The following is a 21,301-nucleotide window of genomic DNA, read 5'->3' on the forward strand; positions in this document are numbered from 1 at the left end:
GTTGATGTTTTAAGCTATCTTCAGCATCCAAATTTAGAAAATTCAAAGATTACCCAGATTATCTAAAGAGCAGTTTTTTAATTATTAAGAAAAAAAGCCATCAAACCAACCTGAAAAAACTACAATGAAACTTTGATTAACCACATTTTGTAGTAAGTTTGGTTTGATTTTACTAGCCACCCAAAAATCAGATCACTGCCTGATTAGTAGAACAAAAATCACTTCATTGGAACTAGTTTGGCAAAAGTGGCTATAAGAGATATAAATCATCACATCCAGACAGACATGCAGTAAAGAACTCCAATGTAAAAAAAAAAGTAAATGAAATCATAATTTAAAACTCCTTTGTCTTTATTAAACATTAATGTGTAGCAGAAAAGCAAAAGACAGGCTGCCATGTGACATAGCATCAAAGCAGGTGCCTTGCTAAATTGAAGTTATTGATCCTCTGCATCCAGTTGTCCAGGATTTGACTTTGTTTTGTATGACTTCTCTTTTCTGCCTCTGCCCATTTCTAGCCCGATAAATGTATTTATTAGTCATTACGAAACTTAGAAAAAAGTACAGGTTAATATTTTTGACAGTGCAATCGCTGAAGCCAATGCTTTATATTGCTCAAGTCTCTCACTTAGATTTAGGTATAACTGGTCAGACAATGTGCTTTGGAAAGGTCTGACTTATGCAGAAAATATAGATGCTGTTGGCCTAGAGTGAGATTTTCTTTTTTCCTGTCCCTCCTCAGTCTGTTTTCATGTTCTTAAATAATTATCCGGTGGCTCTTTAAATCACCTGCATTTTGAAATAAGGAAGTGGTATCCATTTTCTGATTGGCTGATGCAGCGGTCTGTGGGTGGGTCGTAGTCACTGTGACTGAGAAGGGAGTAAACGCCGAGGCAGGCTCTCAGTTTTCACATCTCCCATCTCCCAATGGCACAAAAATAGGAAAATCTGTGTGGGTGAACATGAAGACAGACATTGGAGAGGAAATATTACTCGAGTAAAATAGAAGGGACTGTAGGACTGGATGAAAAGTGAGGGAATAAGGAGGCATAAATAAGCAATTTAAACAAGACAAGAAGCAGAAGATACGGTAGCAGCAGACAAAAATTGTCAAAGGAGATGTCACAAAGTGAAAAACCAGTCAGAAAATGTGTAACAAGGCAAGATGTGCATGTCACAGCCGGAACGAGTGAGGACACAGGAGAGGAGGGGAGAAAATGGTACATGTGATCCGGAAGGAGGAGGGAGGCGTCGAGGTGGGAGGAGAAGAGCGGCGTGTGTAAGCTGGAGAACAATAAGAGGCGTTGATGACATGTCTCCAGGGGTATCTGCTTGGTGTGTTCCTCCTAATAGAAGCTAAAATAATTAATAACTTCCTCTGTTATTTGCCCGCATAATAACACCTGCAGCTCGTCCGACGTGGCGAACACAGTCACTGCAGAGTGACGAGCAACTCGAAGCACACACATCCACGGTGACAAAGGCAGGGAGACTCCTGCTGGAAAGCCTTCTCACAGTCAGCGACGGCTTCAAGAGGCACCAGCATAAGAGAGTTGGGCGTGTGCAGACGGACACATAACTCTTCAGTTTGTGCATGGATGCTTCCTGTTGACCTCAGAACCAGCTCTCCCTGACAAAGCCAATCACTAGTGGTGTTCTGTGTTGGCGGTGTGTGTGTGTGTGTGCGTGCGTGCGTGTTCATAGCATGTGCGTGACATACGGATGTTTATGGCCTGGAGGCAAGAGAGAGAGAGCGAGCATGAGGAGGAGGAGAAAGAGGCAGAACCTAATATAAGGAGGGAGGAGAGGAGAACAAGGAGGACGATGCAGTCATTGAGATGTTGAAAAGCGAGCCGCAGGCAGGCTATGTGCTCCCTCTCTCTTTAATTCTCCCCTCCCCTCTTTTCTTTTCCCCCCTTTTTGTAAACCCAGAGAGCAGATAAAAGCCACCCTCGTCTTGAGGACAATACCGGCCATCACAGCTTTGCAGCAGTTGGCGTCGCCTACCTGCCACCTCTTGTCTACGGAGCTTGAAAGAGTGTCTCCGGCATGAGATTTATGTAAACGCTGCACACCGTCTGTCTACAAAGATGTTGCAGTGCTCCCACCTGAGCTTAGTGTGGCACTAAGCCCCTCAACCCCCCCCCCCCCACACACACACACACACAAGCAGCAGTATCTGAGTATCGGAGCTCGTCTCTCGCTCACACAGAAACACACACTGTAGGTCTCACTCTTTGAAACAGAGCAGATCCAGATGACATGGCATTATAAGGTGAGCACTTTTACCTGCTGCAAAAAGAAACATGGTTCTGTTGTCATTTAGTCTCCTCTGACCTTTCCACTTTACTGTGCGGTACGCACAAAATATTTTGCTGCAGAGATAGAAGTTTACAGGGCCGCTTTTTATTACAATATCTGAATCTATAACAATGTTATAGCACTGTTCCACCACATATCTGAAAACTACCATGGCAACCCATTTGTTAATACCCATTCATTGGAGTGACTGTGGTAGGAGTTCATCCCGTAATCGGTGGGTTGCTGGTTTGATCCACCGCTCCGTCCGCCCTCTGTCGTTGTGTCCTTGGGCAAAACACTTCACCCGCCTCACCTGCTGGTGGTCAGAGGGCTCGGTGGCGCCGGTGGATGGCAGCCTCGCCTCTCTGTCAGACAACCCCAGGGGGACTGTGGCTACAATCCAGTAGCTCAACGGTCGCTCAAAAGATATGCATTGCAATTGAGTTTGTAAAACTGATTTTTTGTTGCAAAGAAGGGGCTAGGAGTTTTACAACAATTAAAACATTAACAGTGGAAGAGTAAAAGTTGTTGAAAAACATTTTGACTAAATTTCAGCCTTTTTTTGAAAAGGAGCAGCGTTGATAAGATCAATGTACTGAGATTGGGAAGTTTGATTTCTTAAGTGCCTGGTGTATCTAGTTAGCATCATTTACATGAGGTGCAATGTTCAAACTAATCACCTGAAATTAATTGTACACCTTTTTTGACGAACACACAAAATATGTTTCCTTCATGTTCAACATGCTGCGCCAATAAACACTTGGAGTCCCAACACTGTGTCATAGGCATGTCGTGTGTTGCTGTACAGGAATAACATGAATATTGTTTCCTCACAGAAACACCAACTGTAGCGGATATGAAGTGGTCATTAATAGAATAATAGGCGCTGTTCTAGGTGTGAACGTTTCACCTTGAGCAGGTTTTTATATTCTCACAGCCTTCTTATACATAAATACACATCTTTCCTTTTTAGTGCACACTGGAGGAGACCACAGTGATTCCTTGAAGTGTTATTGAATTTGGGCTTTCACCTCCTCTTGCTGTCTACTGTGTGTTGTTTCCAGCCACCTCTGCTCCCATCTTTCAGCTTTAACCCAATCAGAGTACAGTTAAGTAGCGGCACAGTATACCATTTGTGAGGTTAATGCCATTTCGTGTTGGGTGCGTGTGGCATGTTGAAGTCTGCTGTGTATGAAAGTGTGTGTAACCTATACATATATATATATATATATATATATATATATATATATATATATATATATATATATATATATATATATATGTGTGTGTGTGTGTGTGTGTCACATTAGCAGCTGTATTTTGCTGGAAGTCATTTATATGGTAATGATGTCATTTACCTCTGAAATGCATCTTCCTCAACTCTGCCAAATAGGGCTTATCCATACTGGCACAGCTTTGCGAGTGTGTGTGTGCGCGCGCGTGTGTGTGTGTGTGTGTCTGGGTTTGGAGGAATGGTGTAGGCCTGCAGCACCTGTAATATATTAAGATGAATTGTATCTGCTCCATTTGTTTGTTTGTGTGGACCCATCTGTATATGTGTGTGTGTATGCACATAGCAGTTTGTTTACCTCATGTTGATAAGAATGTGAAATTGCCACATTTGGAGGGGATGCTGAAGCTATTTGTCCAGAGCGACCGAAGCCCAACCTTCACAAACACTTATGTTTGTATCAAGCGACATGCAGGGCTCATGGATTACATCACCTTTGCTGGGACATGGCATCAGATTCCTCATACATGCATGTTTCTTTGTACACAAGGAGTTGCATGAACTCGAGTTGCTCCGAGTTAACAGGAAATATTCCTCTTGAGGGGAGGGGTTGACCCGATGAGCCGCTCTGCAGACCTCACCTTCATTTGCTCGCCGCCCCACCAAGCCTCCAAACCTGTGTGTGTGTTTGTTCAGGCTGCTGGCCACTTGCTGGTCTCCACAGGCCAGGAATAACCACACAGAGCCTCTCACTATGGCGATGACTATCATTAACATGCTGATTACAGCTCTGAGCATCTTAAAATAACACTTACACACTGGGGTAGTGGATCAATACTTGCATGCTGGGGTAATGAGGGGTCTGCCTGCCCTGCACAGATGAGATGATGTTTTACCCAGGGGTGAGATGGGTAGATGGATGAATGGAGATGTAGTGAGAGGATAGCCACTGGGAATATAAGTAGGGATGGGTGACTTTAGAGAGAGTGGCAAGGAGTTTAGGAGAGAAAAATAGTTTAGAACAGAAGAAAAGAGTTTTTAGGTTTAAAGGTCTGAGTGGGAAAAAATGAGCAAAATCCTGAAATGCATTTAGTGGTGCAATTGGTTACAATTAAATTCTGTTTCAGCAGCAAGCATATTTACTGTCAAATTGTTGAGCAGTGGATTCTACTGCAGCATAACTGTGAGTAAACTACCACAGTATCACAGTAAAAGGCTGGTGATGGCTGGTGTCCGGATACTTTCAACATCACGGTTGTTTTTCTTGCCATGAAATATTTCCAAAAAGCACAATTTATTGTTTCTGTATTCAAGGAAAAAGTTTGAGCTTACTTTCAGCCAGCTGACTGACCATGCACAGCAGCTGATGGGGACAAGAAGGTGCACCATAGAGCAGGAGAAAACTTAAAAGGACTGCAAGCCAGAAAAATTATTTGATGGAGCTGAAGTTCAAGTCAAATAACATATTAGCTAAAGACTACAACTAATACTCAAAATCTATACTATTTTGAAAATCAGGTCTTTAGCAGTAAACGTAGCAATATTTATATGTTTTTTATGTTACAGTTTAACACCTCTTTGTCTCCCTTTTTTTTAATTGTTTGGCATTTTCAACTTGAATCATTTTTGTGCTCGTTGGTGCTTTACCTTGATCAAACCCAATATTTACATTATAATTCTGTTTTAATTTGACGTGAGTAGGAGGAGCAGAATATAAATTTGCTTTGCTGCTTATTGCAGTTCAAGTTGGTTTGTGACATTGGTATTTTACATTTGTTTGCTGTCATATTTCTGTAATATTTTTTATCAGTTTCTCAGCTCATCCTTATCATAGTAGGTGTTCAGTTTGATGGCAACGGGTGATTAAAATTGCATGCAGGTTGACAGACGCACTGCATAAAAAAAATTATTTGTCTCACTGCATCTGGCATTAAATTAGACAAAACCTTTTCTCTTTTTGGTGAGTTAGGATTACCAGAATTATTCCAATTTACTAAATAGTTAGAATAACAGGATTACTTTCTTCTGATACCAAAGTTTACATAGAAGAGCAATAATTATGTCTTTAATGGCACTCGGTGAGAAAGAAGCCATTACTCTACAAGCAAGGTAAAAAAGCCAGACTGTTGAGGACAAAGATGTTAATTTTTGGAGAAGCTAAAATTAAATGTTTGAATAAAGGCAATTATTACTGCGTCTGTGGAAAACTTTTAGAGTAGGAACAAAACCTACAGAGATACACACATTTGGGATTTTTTTATCCCACAGTTTCATTTTTATGACTGCAAAATGACAAGAGAACACATCAAAATAATAATAATAAAAAAAGTCATAAAACCTTGGTCTAAATAGACACAGTCACCTTACTCATGTACTTGTGCTTCCAGACAATGTGGCTGCTCCTTTGTTTTCTTAGTGTTTACACTACTGGCAGATATGAGGAGTAATGTCGTCTGGAGGTTTCCGATGACGTTCGCTTTGGCAAACAGACGAATCTGTCTACCCTCGAACCCTTTCTCTCATGTGACACATTAAGCACTTTCAGGTAACGTTTAGGTGCCTCATAGTCTAACATCACTGGTTAGCAGCTCTCCGTCTGAATCGTCACTACTCCTGCACCATGTTGAAATATAAAAAAAACAAATGAAATCGGCACACGGACATAAATTACCTCCTCCTCCACATTACGAAGGACATAAATTATCTCTGTCTTACTCATTTACCATGTGTGCTTGTTTGTGTACTTGTGCTCTCACTTGGATCTTGCATGCACACACTGCATTGAACTTTGTTCCTTCCAGATCTAGTGGAGATGTGTGTTTACTGTGTAAATACATGTGCACACACATTCAGAGAATCACAGCAACGAAGGGGGAAAAAAACCAGCAGTCTACTACTGCGTGACCTAGATATGCACACAGTGAAATGACAGAAAAGAGCGAGTGAAGACAGGCAGGAAGAGCGGAAAGGAATGACGTTGTTTCATTTTAACAACATCCTGCTGGGCTGGTGTTTAACCAGAGATATGTCAACATAGTAATGGTAATGGGTTTCTTTATTGGCAAGAGATACTAAACCCATCAATGAAACACATGTCTATTACAGACCATGCTTCTTTTTTATTATTTGTCCTTAGAAAGATTAGTACCAAACAAAATAAATTACAGTATTTTACCTGAAACACCAAGAAATCTGATATGCATATGAATTTGTTGCAAATGAATCTGCAGCTTTCTTAATTAACTTTAAATGTCAAATAAGCTCAATAAGTTATCAACATAAAGCTTATTTATTGTATTAATTCAGTTCAAAACCTAAAATGTGTATATATAGGTTCAAAAACGTTGACCTTTAAATTTGGCAGCAGTGGCAAATTTTGAATATAAAGTCTCAACGAGAGACAAAAAGATGACCAAGGACTTGGACATAATGACTCAGGTTCCGGGGCTATGCTCTCTTGTGGCCATTGATCTGCATAACTATAAGGACATCTGGATCGCATGCGGCTTCGTTACTCTCAGAAAGCCTAGGCATGTCCTCTGGTCAACACGTACACACTCGCACACCCATCTACACTGGCCCTTAACACACACAACGCATCCACCCCGATGTGTGGGAGCAGCCAGTGAGATTCGGCCGTCGCTGCCAAGTAGCCATCAGGGCCTTGCTGCTCGCTGCCACAGTGATCTGTTACCATAGCAGCCTGTCTGCCTCTCTGTAGTCTCTGCACTCTCACTCTTCCCCCCTCGGCTCTGAAGCAAGGCTGCAGAGAGTGAAAATGAAGGGGGGGAGGCTGGGAAGGGTGCTGTCATTCCTGCCATGAGAGCATCCATAAATCTCTGTGTGTGTGTGTGCACCAGTCTGCCCTCATGACTGGCTCTAACGGAGGCAGAAGTCGACTTGATTCAGCCAATCGCATTCTCACGTAAATGAGCCAATCAGAGAACCCATACCTAAGCAGTCAGATACTGAAAAACTTGATATTAGCATGTTTGAAACAATCGACTTGACGTAAAGAAACATTCAAATCCATAGATTTTTTTTCCCCTTATAGCTCTTGTCTTCGCTTTGCTTTGGAGTCTCTCAATTTCTCTCTAATGTTCTTTGTTGCTCACATTGAGTTTCATTGTCACTCTTCTGCTGTGTCCGCAGCGGACAGGTGTCGGATGTAGTCTGTCCCGTCTTTTCCTCCTGCACATGTACACACTGAAACCTGCATATAAACTCAAACACAGCTGCTGGACCCCTCGTGTTGACCATCTGGCCAAGAAATGAGGAGCACGACCCCTCCCTTCCTCGTCACTCCCTTCATCCAATGTCAGAATGGTAGCGCTAAAATAATAGAAAATGGCATAAGTTTTGCTTGGATGTAGTCAAATGTTTGAAAACTGTTTATTTATTGAAAACTAATATCTATTTTAAACAGCGTTTATAATAAATAGATATAATAAATCTTGGAAGGTAACTTTTATTTAGCCAAATGTTTGTATCAGGAGATGCTGACAAAGTGACAAGTTAGTACAATTGTACTTCAAATGAAACATCTGTATTCTTATAGACCGCAATTGATCAGTGCATGGATAGTTGAAGTTTTATTATTCAGTCAAGCCATTGCACTTGACAATTTTCCTTTTGACTGCTTGCTTGTAGAAGATATTTTGATTTGTTTGCTGAAAGGTTTTGCTGTAAAAAAAAAAAAAAAAAAGACATCTTACAGATTTCTTGCAGTTTTTGCATTTTTGTCAACCTTAAATATGTATACACAAAAAACATATTTAAATGTAGATTTTATGTATTATAGTGACAAAGCTACCCAAACCAACTTGGTCCATGTGGAGAGTAAAATGCCTCTTTAACCTAATAACTGGTTAATTCAGCTCTGGTGGCAGCAAATCTTTTGTGGACGAATTTCTGTCCACTTTTCTTTACAGAATTGTTTTAATTCAGCTACATTGGTTGGTTGGTTTTCTTTGCATGATAGACCTGTCTAAGTCACACAACAACATCTCAATGAGCTCTAGGTACCTACTTTATGCCATTCAAAACCTTGATTATTTTTGGAGCAATTCATAGTTGAGCTTGCTGACCATTGTCCTGCTTCATAATCAAATTGTTCTTCTGCTTAAAATGTCAAACTGGCGGGCAAACATTTTCTGATGGACTGAAGAATTTGCAAAGCGGCTCTTCACCTTGATACTATCACCAGAACCTTTGACTCATTTCATGGTGTTCATTTTCTAAAATACCATTAGCTTCACCTAAGGATGCAGACACCAGTTGACAGAATATTTTCCCCAAAGTCTTGGGAACCATCAAGCGCATTAAAGCCTTCTGTTGGCTTTGGTCAGCAGTGGTTTTGGATTCTGAACACACCCATGGGTACCATTTTTTTTCCTAGGATCTTAGTTATTATTGTTTTATGAGCACTGGCCTTCAGTGAGATAGTGATGCTTACAGTATTTTAGACGTTGTCGTGGATTCCCCTGTGACCTCCTGGAGGACTTTGGAGAAGCAGCAAGCTAACATTTGACCCCATTCCTTCTTTTATGATAACGTTTTGAAAATTCTGCTCAGAAAATGTTTTATTTCTGGTTCCTAACATTAATGTACATACAAAACTCACAGAAAGAAATGATCTTTTGCTTCATGAGCTAAGTGCTTTCCTTTCAGCATTGTAATTATTAACCACTGGTGTTAATACCAAGCAGTGTGCTGTGCTCAGGTCTCTCCTGCACAGCTGTCAGATGATGACTGAATGAAATTCACTGTAGTTTATTTAAATGGCGCCAATTCACAACAAGTGTCATTTTGAAGCAAAATGAAGGGCAGACTTGATCTGGATCGACTTGCTATTCTGTCCAGATCAAAGCCCAGATTTTGAGAATCTCTGAAATGGACAATATTATAACTCAAAGTAAAAACATCCAAGAGAAATAAAGTCAGATTAAAGTCACAACACTAGGCTATTATGAAGTCCTACATGGACAGCATTGAGGGCACAAGCCTTTCTTTAATCTGAGTTTCTTTGCAGCTTAAATTCAAGAAATATGTGACATGAACTTCTTAATAAGGACATTTTCTAATTTCAGCTTTAAATGTAAAAAAAAAAAGAAAAAAAAGCAATTTCCCTAATTATGCTCTTTAGTCCTTCCTTCTTGCTTTCTCTGCCTCTTTGGTGTTCAGTTGAGTTCGTAGCTGCTGAATGAGGGAGGGAGGGAAGGCAGGAGAGAGAGCAGTGAGAGCAAGAGCAAAGAGAGGGGGTGGATCTGCTCAAGACCAGTCTCCACTCCCACACACCCTCTCACATTTCCTCCCCCTCCCCTCCGGCTCCACCCCCTCCCAGCGTGATGGTGCAGCTCCAGAAACAGGAAGGAGCTGCTGCAGCTCTATAAATAGAGAAGCTGCTCAGCCAGGAACCGCACACAAACACACACACACACACCCACACACACACACACAGTTTCCCCTTCTTTCATCCCCTCATTTTCTCTCTCCTCGTCCTCTTTCTTACTTTATCGCACACGCAGACAGATGCTCGTTCAGACTGGCACGAGCACGCGCTGTCCTCGACCCACTGGAGATAATTAGTTGTGCTTTAAACGCTAATGGTTTGTAAGAGTGACTGGTAGCACACTCCGCTCCTTGTCCTTCCCTGTGTTTCTGTTTCTCTTCCTCCTCTCCTTTTCCCCTCCCCTCCAAACACAAACATATTAAAGTTATTGAGTCAAGGGGTCGGCGATGGATGAAGGAGGAGGTGTTGGGGGGGGGGGGGGAGTGATGGTCCTCTCTCCACTAGCTTTTTTTTGTCAGGTCAGCAGGTTTAAAACTGCTGATGACAGACGGACACGCTCTTCTTTCTCTTTTTGCCCGCGCACACGCACACCAACATGGTGTTAAAATACCCAACAAAGACTGTTTATTTGTGTGTGTTTGGTTCAATAGGTGTGGAGATCGTTTTCCAAGTTCTTGTGTACATCGTCGTCGGCTCCTCGAAGCACAGTGCAAACGCCACCACTTGCACATAGTTTTCCTATTGTTTTTGTGTCTGTGTGCTAAAACGCCAAATAAATGGTGAAATATAATGTAAAGGATCATTGTTCTCTGATTAGATCACTGTGTGTGTGTGTGGGTGTGGGCGTGTGTGTGTGTGTGTGTGTGTTCAAATCAGGCGTGTACAGGCCCCTTGTGTACAGGAGGCAGACTGGCAGGCGCTTTCTCACATGTACATACACCCTTCTCTGGGACGGCAGCCAAATGTTTCTTTGTTTGCACCTTCCTCTTGTCACTCTGGAGTTTTCTGTCCTTCACTCAAGCAGACGCTTTGTTTTCGTGTTCTTTCCACTCACACACTGCTCAGTTTTACAGGGATCTGGAGGCAGGGGAAAGCCGGAAATGCATTCATAGACGGAAAAAAAAAGGTTGATATTCAGGAAGTAAGTCTTTGTAACCCAACAATAATAATTAATGTAATGTGAGGATGTGGTTCAGTAAATGACTGTGGGCATGCTGTCTTTGATAAGATGCTCAAACAAAATTTTCAACTTAAAACTTTCTTTCTTTTCTTGAATGTTGAGGTCAGTTGATTTGCTTAATTTATATGTTTGGTCACTAGTGGCCTTTATTCATGGTAGCCAGACAGGAAGACACTCAGCAAGCCTCCCAAAGTCAGGAATCGAACCCCAGGCGGCTTCTCGCCTCCATATTTGGGGCACCCGCTCTAACTGTACCAGAATCAAATAGCAGTGAGTACTGGTGAATCCTTAATGGTGTTTGAAGTTTATTTGAGTCGGGATGGTCAACTCATACAATTTATTGGCACTCCATTGAAGGAATTATCTGTTCTAGTTTTTTCTTGAATAATTGTCAACAGAGACATATTCATCAGTGATTTCAAATAAAAATAACAAACCATAAAAATGCAATAATCCAGTTAAAGATTCCCTGTGCTGAATGTGGTGGAATCTAGTGGTGTAAATTGCACATTGCAACCAAATCAATAAGATTTCCTCGCCAGAACCACAAGTGGTTGTCTTCCTGTGCTGGTGCTCAGCAGGTTCTTGTGTTTTGGACTTTGGTCAGAAGCCGGAGTTCCCAGAGAGAATGAATGTATGAGAAGGGTATTCAAACTCAATGCAGAGAGGCACCTTTCAGGACTGAATCTGATCACAGGTCAGACATTCATAATAACAGTTTGTCTAGTTGAGCTGTCTCTGAACTTTGACCTTGTCCGAAATTCAGGAAACATCAAAATCAGGATTAAATATTGACCTGAGATGTTTCTACTGACATTTAGCTGGCTATGGAAACCCAAACCAGTTTGTTTATAAAACCAGTAAGTGCTATAACTTGAAAAGGCAGAACTACAGCTGAGTTTTACAGACACGGGATATTCTCTGTCCTGCATGTATTAAACATCTCCCTGCTTCAGTACGCCTGATTCGACTGGTTTGGTCTCGAAAAGAGTTCTGTTTTAACTTTATAAATGCATCAGGAGTTGATTCAGTCATTTCAACCGAGAGTGTTGAAGCAGAGATGCATCTAACTTCACCATGGGGGTTAGTTTGTGAGGGCCTGGATTTGGAAGCACTGTTTTAGAGCAGTTTTTCACTTTGTCTTGAAGATAAAAGTTCTCTGTTTTTTAAAATTTTTTCATTTCCTTTATTTAACCAGGTAAACCCCGTTGAGATCTAGATCTCATTTTCAAGAGGGACCTGGGCAGAAGTCTGCAATACACAGCAACCTGGTTACAAAATAAAACTAATTTTACAAAAGAAAACTAATTTAAACTATGTATCAGTTTTTACCAATTAATGGCTGTATTTTTTTCATACTGGAGCTGGGAAGACCAGAGCTTCCCTCAGCCAGTTAAACTGATTCAGAACCCACTTCAGTTTCCTTTCCAGAACCACAGGTGGTATTTAATACACACCAAATGCAGACGGTGTGTGTGGACTGTTTGCATGAAAGCCCTCATCATCCCTGGTCTCAGTGACTTGCTCAAGGGCACTTGAGCAGGATGGATATCTGCTGACGTAGTATCCTTGAGGTAAAGGACAAACTCCTGATAGTACAGCTGGTTTTTTTTTTGTTCTCAGGCTCCATGTGAGATCACATCGTCACATATCTAAAAGACTTTGTAGGAGAGTTTATTGCAAACAGTAATTTAAAAACAATATCTGATTCTTTGGAAAACCTAAAATAAGCTATTAGTTCTCAAGACCTCACTGGGCTGACATTCTGTTGAAAGTGTGAAAATCTCAACATTGAGGAAGAAGGTTGAGTTTTAGCTCTGTTTTTTTATAACTCCAAGCTTCATATGATGCTCACTTAAAATAAATAATTCAGTTTTAAACCATAATGCAAACTCAAAACCACTTCCGCACATCAGCATCTCAGGACACGTCGTGGGCGTCAAAATGTGGTTATGAACTTGAACTTTGAGCCCCAGTCACTGACATGGCAGTGAGCACATTTACTTAATACAAACCTGTTTGATCTAATTGACTCATTTCATGGTCCACTGGGCCAAACCAGAAACAAATATGCAGACACACACAGTTTTGTACATGCTGGCCAACACCAGGAAGATCTAACTAAAATTGAAATTATGACTCATGTGTGTATTTGCCTGCTTGTGATTGAGAATATTCTTATTTCTGTCAGATAAAATTGTAAAGTTTCTCATTCTTTTTTCTCTTAGTTCATTGAATATAACAAAAAGGAAATAGTTGTTTTGTTTTGGGAACATTATAGTCAAAAGTTGCCAATGCAGAGTTGGGTCACTTCTAAGGCATTTATTTTAAAAACTATTACATATGAGTATATGATTTGCATTTAAATACACACATTTTGCCTATCAGAGGTGAAAAATCATTAGTTGTTTATATAAGGAGCAGAGCTGATGTCTCTTTGTGAGTCACTTAAAAGAAGAAAATGCAAAATAATTACAGAGTTAATATTTTAAACTGAGTTTGTCTTATTTTAATAAGTAAACACAGCCAGCACCATAAAAATGTTGGTACTTACCTTGACTCAAATACTTTCAAATGCCTTGCCTCATTTTCAGATCTAGCATGCTCCATGGTGGTCAGAGGTTGAAAACTTTAATGGAGGAACAAAGCTACTTCTGTACTCCATTCCACCTTCCTGTTGTCTGATGAAAGTCTTGCTCTCTCTCCTGTTCTAGCAAAGGTTTTTTAAACATCTGTAAGAATACTAATTCTATACTGTTAATTTAAAAGAACCAGTGAAAAACTTAAGTTGTTTTGGTGTGGTTAAAAAACAAATTGGTGTCATCAGTATATAAATACATTTTGCCTAATAAATCCAATAAAGTGAGGTTTTTAAGTCTTTCTCTTGTAGAATATGTTGGATCATGTTCTGGATTTTTGCCTTGCTAGTTTGTCTATTACTGTCTGGACTGTTGTGCATTTCTGATTCATTTCAGGAATAATGTTGTTCTTGTCTGATAAATTTTTTTAAAGGGATTTTGTCTTCAAGAAACCTGCAGCTTTGGTTTGCAGGACAGACTGCTGATCAAAATCTTAAGATCAGGAAAGAAATGAGTAGTACTTGCATTTTTCTGTGATTGATTGTAACCGGGTCGCAACTTCAGAATATAGCAAGAAGATACGGTAAAAATAATAATAAGAAGAAATTAAAAGGATCGGTAGTTCAGCAAAAGTTATCGCCGTAACTTTTGCTGATCTCTTGAAAATTTTGTTCAGAAATGTTTGATACGTTTTCTGCAGGCTGGTGTCATAGTTACTCCATGACCAACGCCTTCAGCCATGAGGGATGGTTCTGCAACATCTCCATAGCCAGCTGCACTTTGACAACCTTGCAGAACCTGAAACTCGGCTGTATTGAAATCTTCAACCACTGTAGCGTTGCTCAGCTGTGCTGCCTTGTTATTTTTTTTTTTGCCTTTCATCATCAGGGGGTCCTGAGTGCAAATGACATGAACAGTAGTTTTTTAAAACTTTTCATCAGCTGATGAATAGCCTGTTTGAGTTTGAATGCAATAATTTGCATCCCCAATTTGTTTGGTCTCTTGCTTCTGTTCTTAATTTCTCTTGCTCTTTTGATTAGGATTGTTTTTAATTAGAACATCGATGCGCTCCTTTTAATGTTGAGTTTTGTGTTGCATGTGATGCTCAACCTGCTGGAGGGAGCAATGTAAAGGCAGCAAGGGAAGAGAAGGCGGGGTGTTGTGAGCAAGTGAGGGAAAGAGGAGATGGAGGAAGAAGGGAGGATGCGCCGCACAAAGCAGCAGAGCAGCAGGTTGCTATAACAACAGCACCTTGGTGCCTCCATCTCTCTGCTCTTCCTCTCTGATCACCCTCTCATCGTTTGCTCCCTGCTGTCATTTGGCGCGATATGCCTCTCCATCAAGCCACCTATCCCACTCTTCCACCCCCCGCTCTCCTCAAAACTCCCCATCTCCTCTGCTTCATCTTCATGTTCTGGTTGCTCCCTCGCTCAGAGCGAGGGGGAAAAAAAACAACAACAGAAAAACAGACCATCTGCTGGCAAATAAATCCCCTCTTCCTGTGTCTGTCGGCTTCACCTTTGTTTCCGTGTGTCGTTGTCGTTTGCCGCGTGTCACGGTTAGCAGGCAGAGGAGCAGTCACCAGGTGTTTGTGTCAAAGAAAACGCGCAAGAGAGAAAATAAGCGGCGATCGCTCCTGTCTTTGCTCTTTTACATCCTCTTGTCCTTTTTGCCGTCAAGCTCTTTTCCTCTTTCTCCCTACCTCCACTAATACACTCCAAAGCAAACTTCTTCCCAGTTCTTTGTCTCAGAATCAAAGTCTTATTCTGGCAATCAACTGTTAAACAAATACAAATATTGTCGCCACCCATGAGCAGGGCATGACGGGTGTCTTGCAGTTGTTTTTAGAGGTGTAATTAGGTAGCTAATTGCACTGAAAGAAATGAATGATTAATTAGAGAGTTATTTGAAGGTATTTATTGTAGTTGCTTGCAGTTTTGTCATTCATTCTGTCATGTTTCCTCTGGCTGTGTCACACTGACTCGCGCAGACAAAACCACAATCCCTTTCCGTCAATGCAGTCTGCACTATATCAGCGAGGTTAAATGGATAATGTTGTTTTGTTGGTGGGTGGGTGTGTGTGTGTGTGTGTGCGCGTGCGTCCATGTGGGAGGGTGCCGCGGTTCACACCACCTGGATAATTGTGGGAGTTTTTATAGGTGGGCTTTGAACGGCGAGCCTGTTATTATCAATGTGACTCACTGGCATTTAGGGAAAACCTGAAACACACACGCGCTCACACACACTTTTGTTCAGAAGACTTGAATTATTTAAACCCATTGATTACAGGACCACACATAAAGCAGGGGAAGGAATGGTGTTGGTAGGTGTTCTGGGCTTCTCTGTGGAGGAATCCAAGCCTGAAATCCATACATGTCCACAGCTCAGTGTTATTTCATACATTTATATTAAATCTTTTTAGTACAGAGTCTATGGCCACGGCACAAATTACGAGTGTCTGGGGTTGCCTGACCCAACTAATAAAGGCTAAGACCCCCCATAAAGAGGTAGAAATAACATATTTCATGGTATTTTTATGCAGGCATTTACACTGAAAGCATCAAAAATAAGTGAAGAGTCTTGCATTTCGGGACTACTGCAAGATTTCCAACTTTTTCCCGCCAGGGTATCATTATGCCATAATGCAAAGTCAATTTGAGTGTTAATGCTAACCTTTCTAACATGTTTCTCAATACCTTGCTTATGCATCCGCTTTACATTTTAATGGTTAGAAAAGTAAGACTCTCACATACTCGGGGCTTTCTGTGTGACTCCTCGCACTGTTCACCAACAGCTGAGATTTCATTGTTCAAATGCCTCATTGTTCCAATATCCTCTAGTAAAGTAGAATATAATATAATAGAATAGAATAGAAATATCCTCAAGTAAAGTAGAATATAATATAATAGAATAGAAATATCCTTTAGTGTCCCTCTGTGGAGAAATGTATGAGCCAGCAGCAACTCCAAGGTGAATACAAACATGCATATTCAAACTGTGGTGAACAACATCGCTATAAAAAAATAGAATATGAGATTCTGCAGAAAGGAGCATATTTACAATAAAAGAAAATATTACTGCACATTCAGTAAAATTACTTAACATTAACTCTTATGCAAACTGTTTTCTTGTGTACTGCTTTGTCAACCAGAGAAGTGACATTTTTTTAAATTCTAGAATTTTATAAATGAGGGCTGAATTCTCCCTGATTTACTGGTTTTGTCCTAATTAGGGAAGATAAAATATTGTCATATTATAATTAATCACATTTTTGCTCTAAAATAGAAAGAACCTATTGCCTTTAAAAGTTGTTGGTAATAAGAATTTTGCTTATTATCGACATCGGGTTTGAAATTTTAGTATGGTGGCAACTTTGAACTGAGTTTGAGGACGGCCTTCACTGAGTTTACCAGGCAAATGGTTGTTGAACAATGTTTCCTCTACCAAAGGGAAAAGGGAAACATATGCCAGGATGAAATTGTTTTCTAAAGAACTAAGTTATTTGTTCTAGATTGTGTAGGTACCGAATCAGTGAAAGGAGATTTCTAACTTTGAATGTAAGTACACAGAACATAAGTCAGTTGTAATTTCTTTCCTTTCTGCATTAGCCTTAATTTATATTCTACAATATATATGTGTGTGTATTTCACTCCATCGCTCACAGGCTGTAGTTTTTCCTGTCGATACTAACAGCGTTTATCATTTCATAACGATAATTAGGCTATCTGCCAATCAATGTGCAGAACATGAGGAGGAAACCACCTCCAGCACCTCTGCACCAGTCTTGCGCTCTCATTTACTTTCAGAAAATTCAGAAAAAGGATGGGGTGTTTTTATGGTGTGTGTTTCTGCTAGCTTGAATGGGTCCACCTCCAGGTCAGAATACAATCTGAATATATTTCATCTGCTGTTCTGTCTGAATAACAAAGAGCTAAGTGTGCATTTACACACGTATCAGAAGAGCTTCCTGTGTCCTCCGTCTGTGTTTTTGACTCTTTCACATGTGACAGCTGAGAGTGTAGATTTTACAAAATATTTCCCTGCTTCTGAGTGCCTTTGTTTTACAGCTGCCTGTTTCAAATGTAGATGAGCATGATGGATACGACTTCTGAGTGGCTATTATGAATGTGAACATGTTTGTGAGATTCGGCCTTTATCTTTGTGTGTGTGTGGGGGTGGGGGTGGGGGTGTATGTGTGTGTGTGCTGGGGTTAAAAGGAGCAATGGAGTGATGTTTCAGCAGAAGGGGAAAATTTGTGTCCTGTTTTGCCTGCTTATTACATAGTTATTACTTTTACTGTTGTGCTACTGATCCATTTAAAATATGCAAAATGAAATATTGCAAATCTTAGTGGAGAATCTGTGTGTATAATATCATATCCACAAAGCATCAGCTGGATACACTATTTAGGTCTTCAAAGGTCTCCATAGCGCCCCCTGGTAAAGACCTCAGTGTCCTCAGCGGGTGGTTTGGTCTGACCGTTCCTGTAAAAAATGACTTGTGATACATAAACAGCTAAACAGTGTTATTGTCTTTACTTTAGATTCATATGAAATGTAGGTCTCAAAGTGGTATGTCCAGCTAGTGTGTAAAAAATCTCTTTAATTGAAAAAAGAATGCTTCTGGCTAACTCTAGTGTTTTGCTTTGTTTTTAAGGTTTTTATGGCACTAGTAGCCTTTATGCACCAGGACAGGAAGAGATACAGAAAGAGAAGGGAAAGACATGCAGCAAAAGGCCTGATGCTGGGAATTGAACCTGGGACTGTAGCCTCTGTGTGTGGTGTGTCTGGACTACCACTGATCCATGTGGATCCTGATTCTAATTCTGCTGCTTTGTCACAGAAACAACTTATTTCTAGTTTCCTTAATGACATTTTCTGCTGGACAAACATCACCAGAACCTCACTGGCCTACAGGCCTTGAATGCATTCCTGGTGATACTGGCATTGTGTCTAGTGATAGCAAAATTAGTGACATGTTGTGCAGGATGGAAAACAGTCAGAAGAGTGAAAGTGAGGAAATGTTTTTACAACCGATTGTCATCTTAATATGATACATTAATGATTTTTGAACATTGTGCAGCCCTAACAGAAATTAAACAAGACTTTATCTTGAGAGAAATTAGAAACAGGCACATTTTTTTGCTACCAACATCTTTTTTTTGGATTCATGCAGTAAATTTACTGATAAAGAGGCCTGACCAAGTATTTAGTGCACATACTCTACCAGTACAGGACATACTTTTAATAGGCCAACATTTCGGTTGAATACCTTGCTTTTTTTTTTGTTTTGATCTAAGGTCCACATTACAAATCAGTAATAATGTCATCAGTAGAGCTATAAACCCCATCTCAATGACATTTATTATCAGTTTTGAATCTCAGCACTGCAGTGTAAGCTAACTGGGCTTTAACATTTGAAGGGTGTCTTTTCAGGGAGCAGATCTGTTGATAAAAGGCCAAAGTGGAAAGTTCTTTAAAACTTCTCATGTTGGCGTGAACCCTTTACTTTGTCTCCACGTTCTCTTTTCATGTCTCAGATTTTGTTTACTGTTTGTCTGTGCCTCCTCTCCTCCCTCCTCCAGGTCTATGACAGTGATTACCTTAACCACCAGCCAGGGTTTGTTAGCACCCCGTTGTTATCTAGTCTGTGCTCCGGCTGAGGCAGTGAGACAGTGGAGCTGGAACGGTGCGGTGGCTGCCCACAGTAAGGCTAAGAATGGGCTGCAGATTTCAGAGAGGGAGCTCATTTCCCTATTGGCTGATGTTAATGTTGGGGAGAGCGCAGCTGTTGCTTTGATCTCTCCATTCTATTGAAAACAGGTCTTCCCGTTTTTAACTTGTGTTTCTATACACATGCACATCTTTGTGAAAAAGGCGCCGGAGTGGTTATTATCTTGGAAATACAACTGGTTTATTTTTGCTTCTGATGACTATTTCTGGTGTTAGGAGAGAACAGGTTTCTGTTTTTAATGATTTGTTCAGTCATTAGGCTCCTTAAGAATCTGAAGTTTTGATCGTTGTTCCTCTGTGTTTCTTGCAGCTCCAGGAGACGGTGAAAAGAAAACTGGACAGCGCACGATCACCGCTGAACGGTGACCAGAACGGCATCTGTGATGGCGGCAGCTACTCGCCAACGGGAAAACGGGTCCTAAAGGACATCCCCGGCGGTTTAGACTCTCTAACGGGTCTTCCCAAGAACAACAATAATAATGTGCCACCCATTTCTCCTCTGCATCATCAAATGGACATTAAGCCTATACTGACTGGGCCAAACACGTCTACCGGCAACACTACAAACGGCAACGGCACCCATATGGGCAGGGCGTCCGACGATCTGGGGAAGAACGGCAGCAGCCACCTGCAGGACATGAAGCTGAACAGCTCCCTGGACTTGGAGGACAGTTTCAGCCTCCTCAAGGACCTGAAACAAGAGCCTCTGGACGATGGGGCAGGAATGGAGACCAACGAACCGCAGTCCCTATCTAACCAGAACAAACTATTCTCTGACATCAACCTCAATGACCAGGAGTGGCAGGAGCTGATTGATGAGCTGGCCAACACCGTTCCAGAGGATGACATGCACGACCTCTTCAATGAAGACTTCGAGGAGAAGAAAGAGGCGGAGTTTGGCAGGCCAGCAAACAGTCAGGCCGAAGCCCCGCATGAAGCTGCTGGGAGTACAACACCTGGTGTCGGGGCGGCGTCAACGGGATCCTTGCCTCCTCCTCCGCAGGGGGTCCCACAGGTTCCCATTGGTTCACCACAGGTCAGCATCAAGACTGTAAACATGGCGGCTCCTTTATCCTTAATCTTGTCCATATGAATGTGTGTATAGTTGTCTGTCGTGTGTGTTTCTGAATTGTCCTGTGATAGACTGCAGACCTGTTTCTTGTGCTATGACTACTGGAAATGGGTACCAGCTTCCTGCGACTCTGCATAGATGAATGCAAACGGAGAAGTGGATTTTGCTTCCACTTTGTAATTTTGCACAATTTTGTGTTGGATAATAATAATCCCCCCAGAAAACACCATCTGCCATGGATACAACCAGTCATTTCTGCAGCATTTCTTAAATCATGTTGACTGGATCCAGTGATTTGTACTTGGATCACTTTTAACCTGGAACTAAATAAAATAAACGTAACATTTTTATATGTAATTCATGTAATGTGAGATACAAATTACTCATTACTGTTATGATGAAGTATATTCTTGCTTCGAAATATCTTTGGTTTAGAGCTTTAAGCAAAGTTCTCATTTTGCTACTGCGCAGAATATCCAAAACTGAAGAGCAGCAACATTTTTTTCTTAACATCACTACTGATGCACTACTCCTATCATTTGGACCATAGCTTAATGCTGAAGATCAGCAAGCAGCCAACACTGGTCATGTCTGTTGATGATCAGTTAGCACATGCTTTTATTAGGTGGAACTGAATACGACTGTTTCACCAAAAGTTTTAGTTCTATTTAATGAGTCTTATTGAACTCATTAAATAGAACTGAAACTAACTAGGTGTTTATTTTAGTTTGGTAATTGTTCTAAAAGGTAATGCATTCTGAAATGTGAAAACCACTATCTTAGTGGCACTGTTGATTTTTTTTTTTTTTTTTAATTGACCCTGAATTCATTCTGTTGTCCGGTGCTTCTGGCTGTAGTGGTGCTCACAGACTATGGTAAAGAAATGTTTGTGAAAAACAACATGGTACAGATTA

At 40.9% G+C, this 21,301-nt stretch overlaps 1 protein-coding gene across 1 annotated transcript in view; it reads left to right on the forward strand.

Moving 5' to 3' along the window:
* maml3 (mastermind like transcriptional coactivator 3) overlaps positions 1–21,301 on the forward strand; it is a 115,909-nt gene that overhangs the window by 33,796 nt on the left and 60,812 nt on the right. Inside the window, exon 2 of the mRNA XM_005803065.2 lies at positions 19,626–20,351. Coding sequence (XP_005803122.1) covers positions 19,626–20,351 — 726 coding nt within the window. The remainder of the gene's footprint in view (positions 1–19,625; positions 20,352–21,301) is intronic.

This window comes from Xiphophorus maculatus, chromosome 5 (genome assembly GCF_002775205.1).
Source record: "Xiphophorus maculatus strain JP 163 A chromosome 5, X_maculatus-5.0-male, whole genome shotgun sequence".
In the NCBI taxonomy this organism is placed as follows: Eukaryota; Metazoa; Chordata; class Actinopteri; order Cyprinodontiformes; family Poeciliidae; genus Xiphophorus; species Xiphophorus maculatus.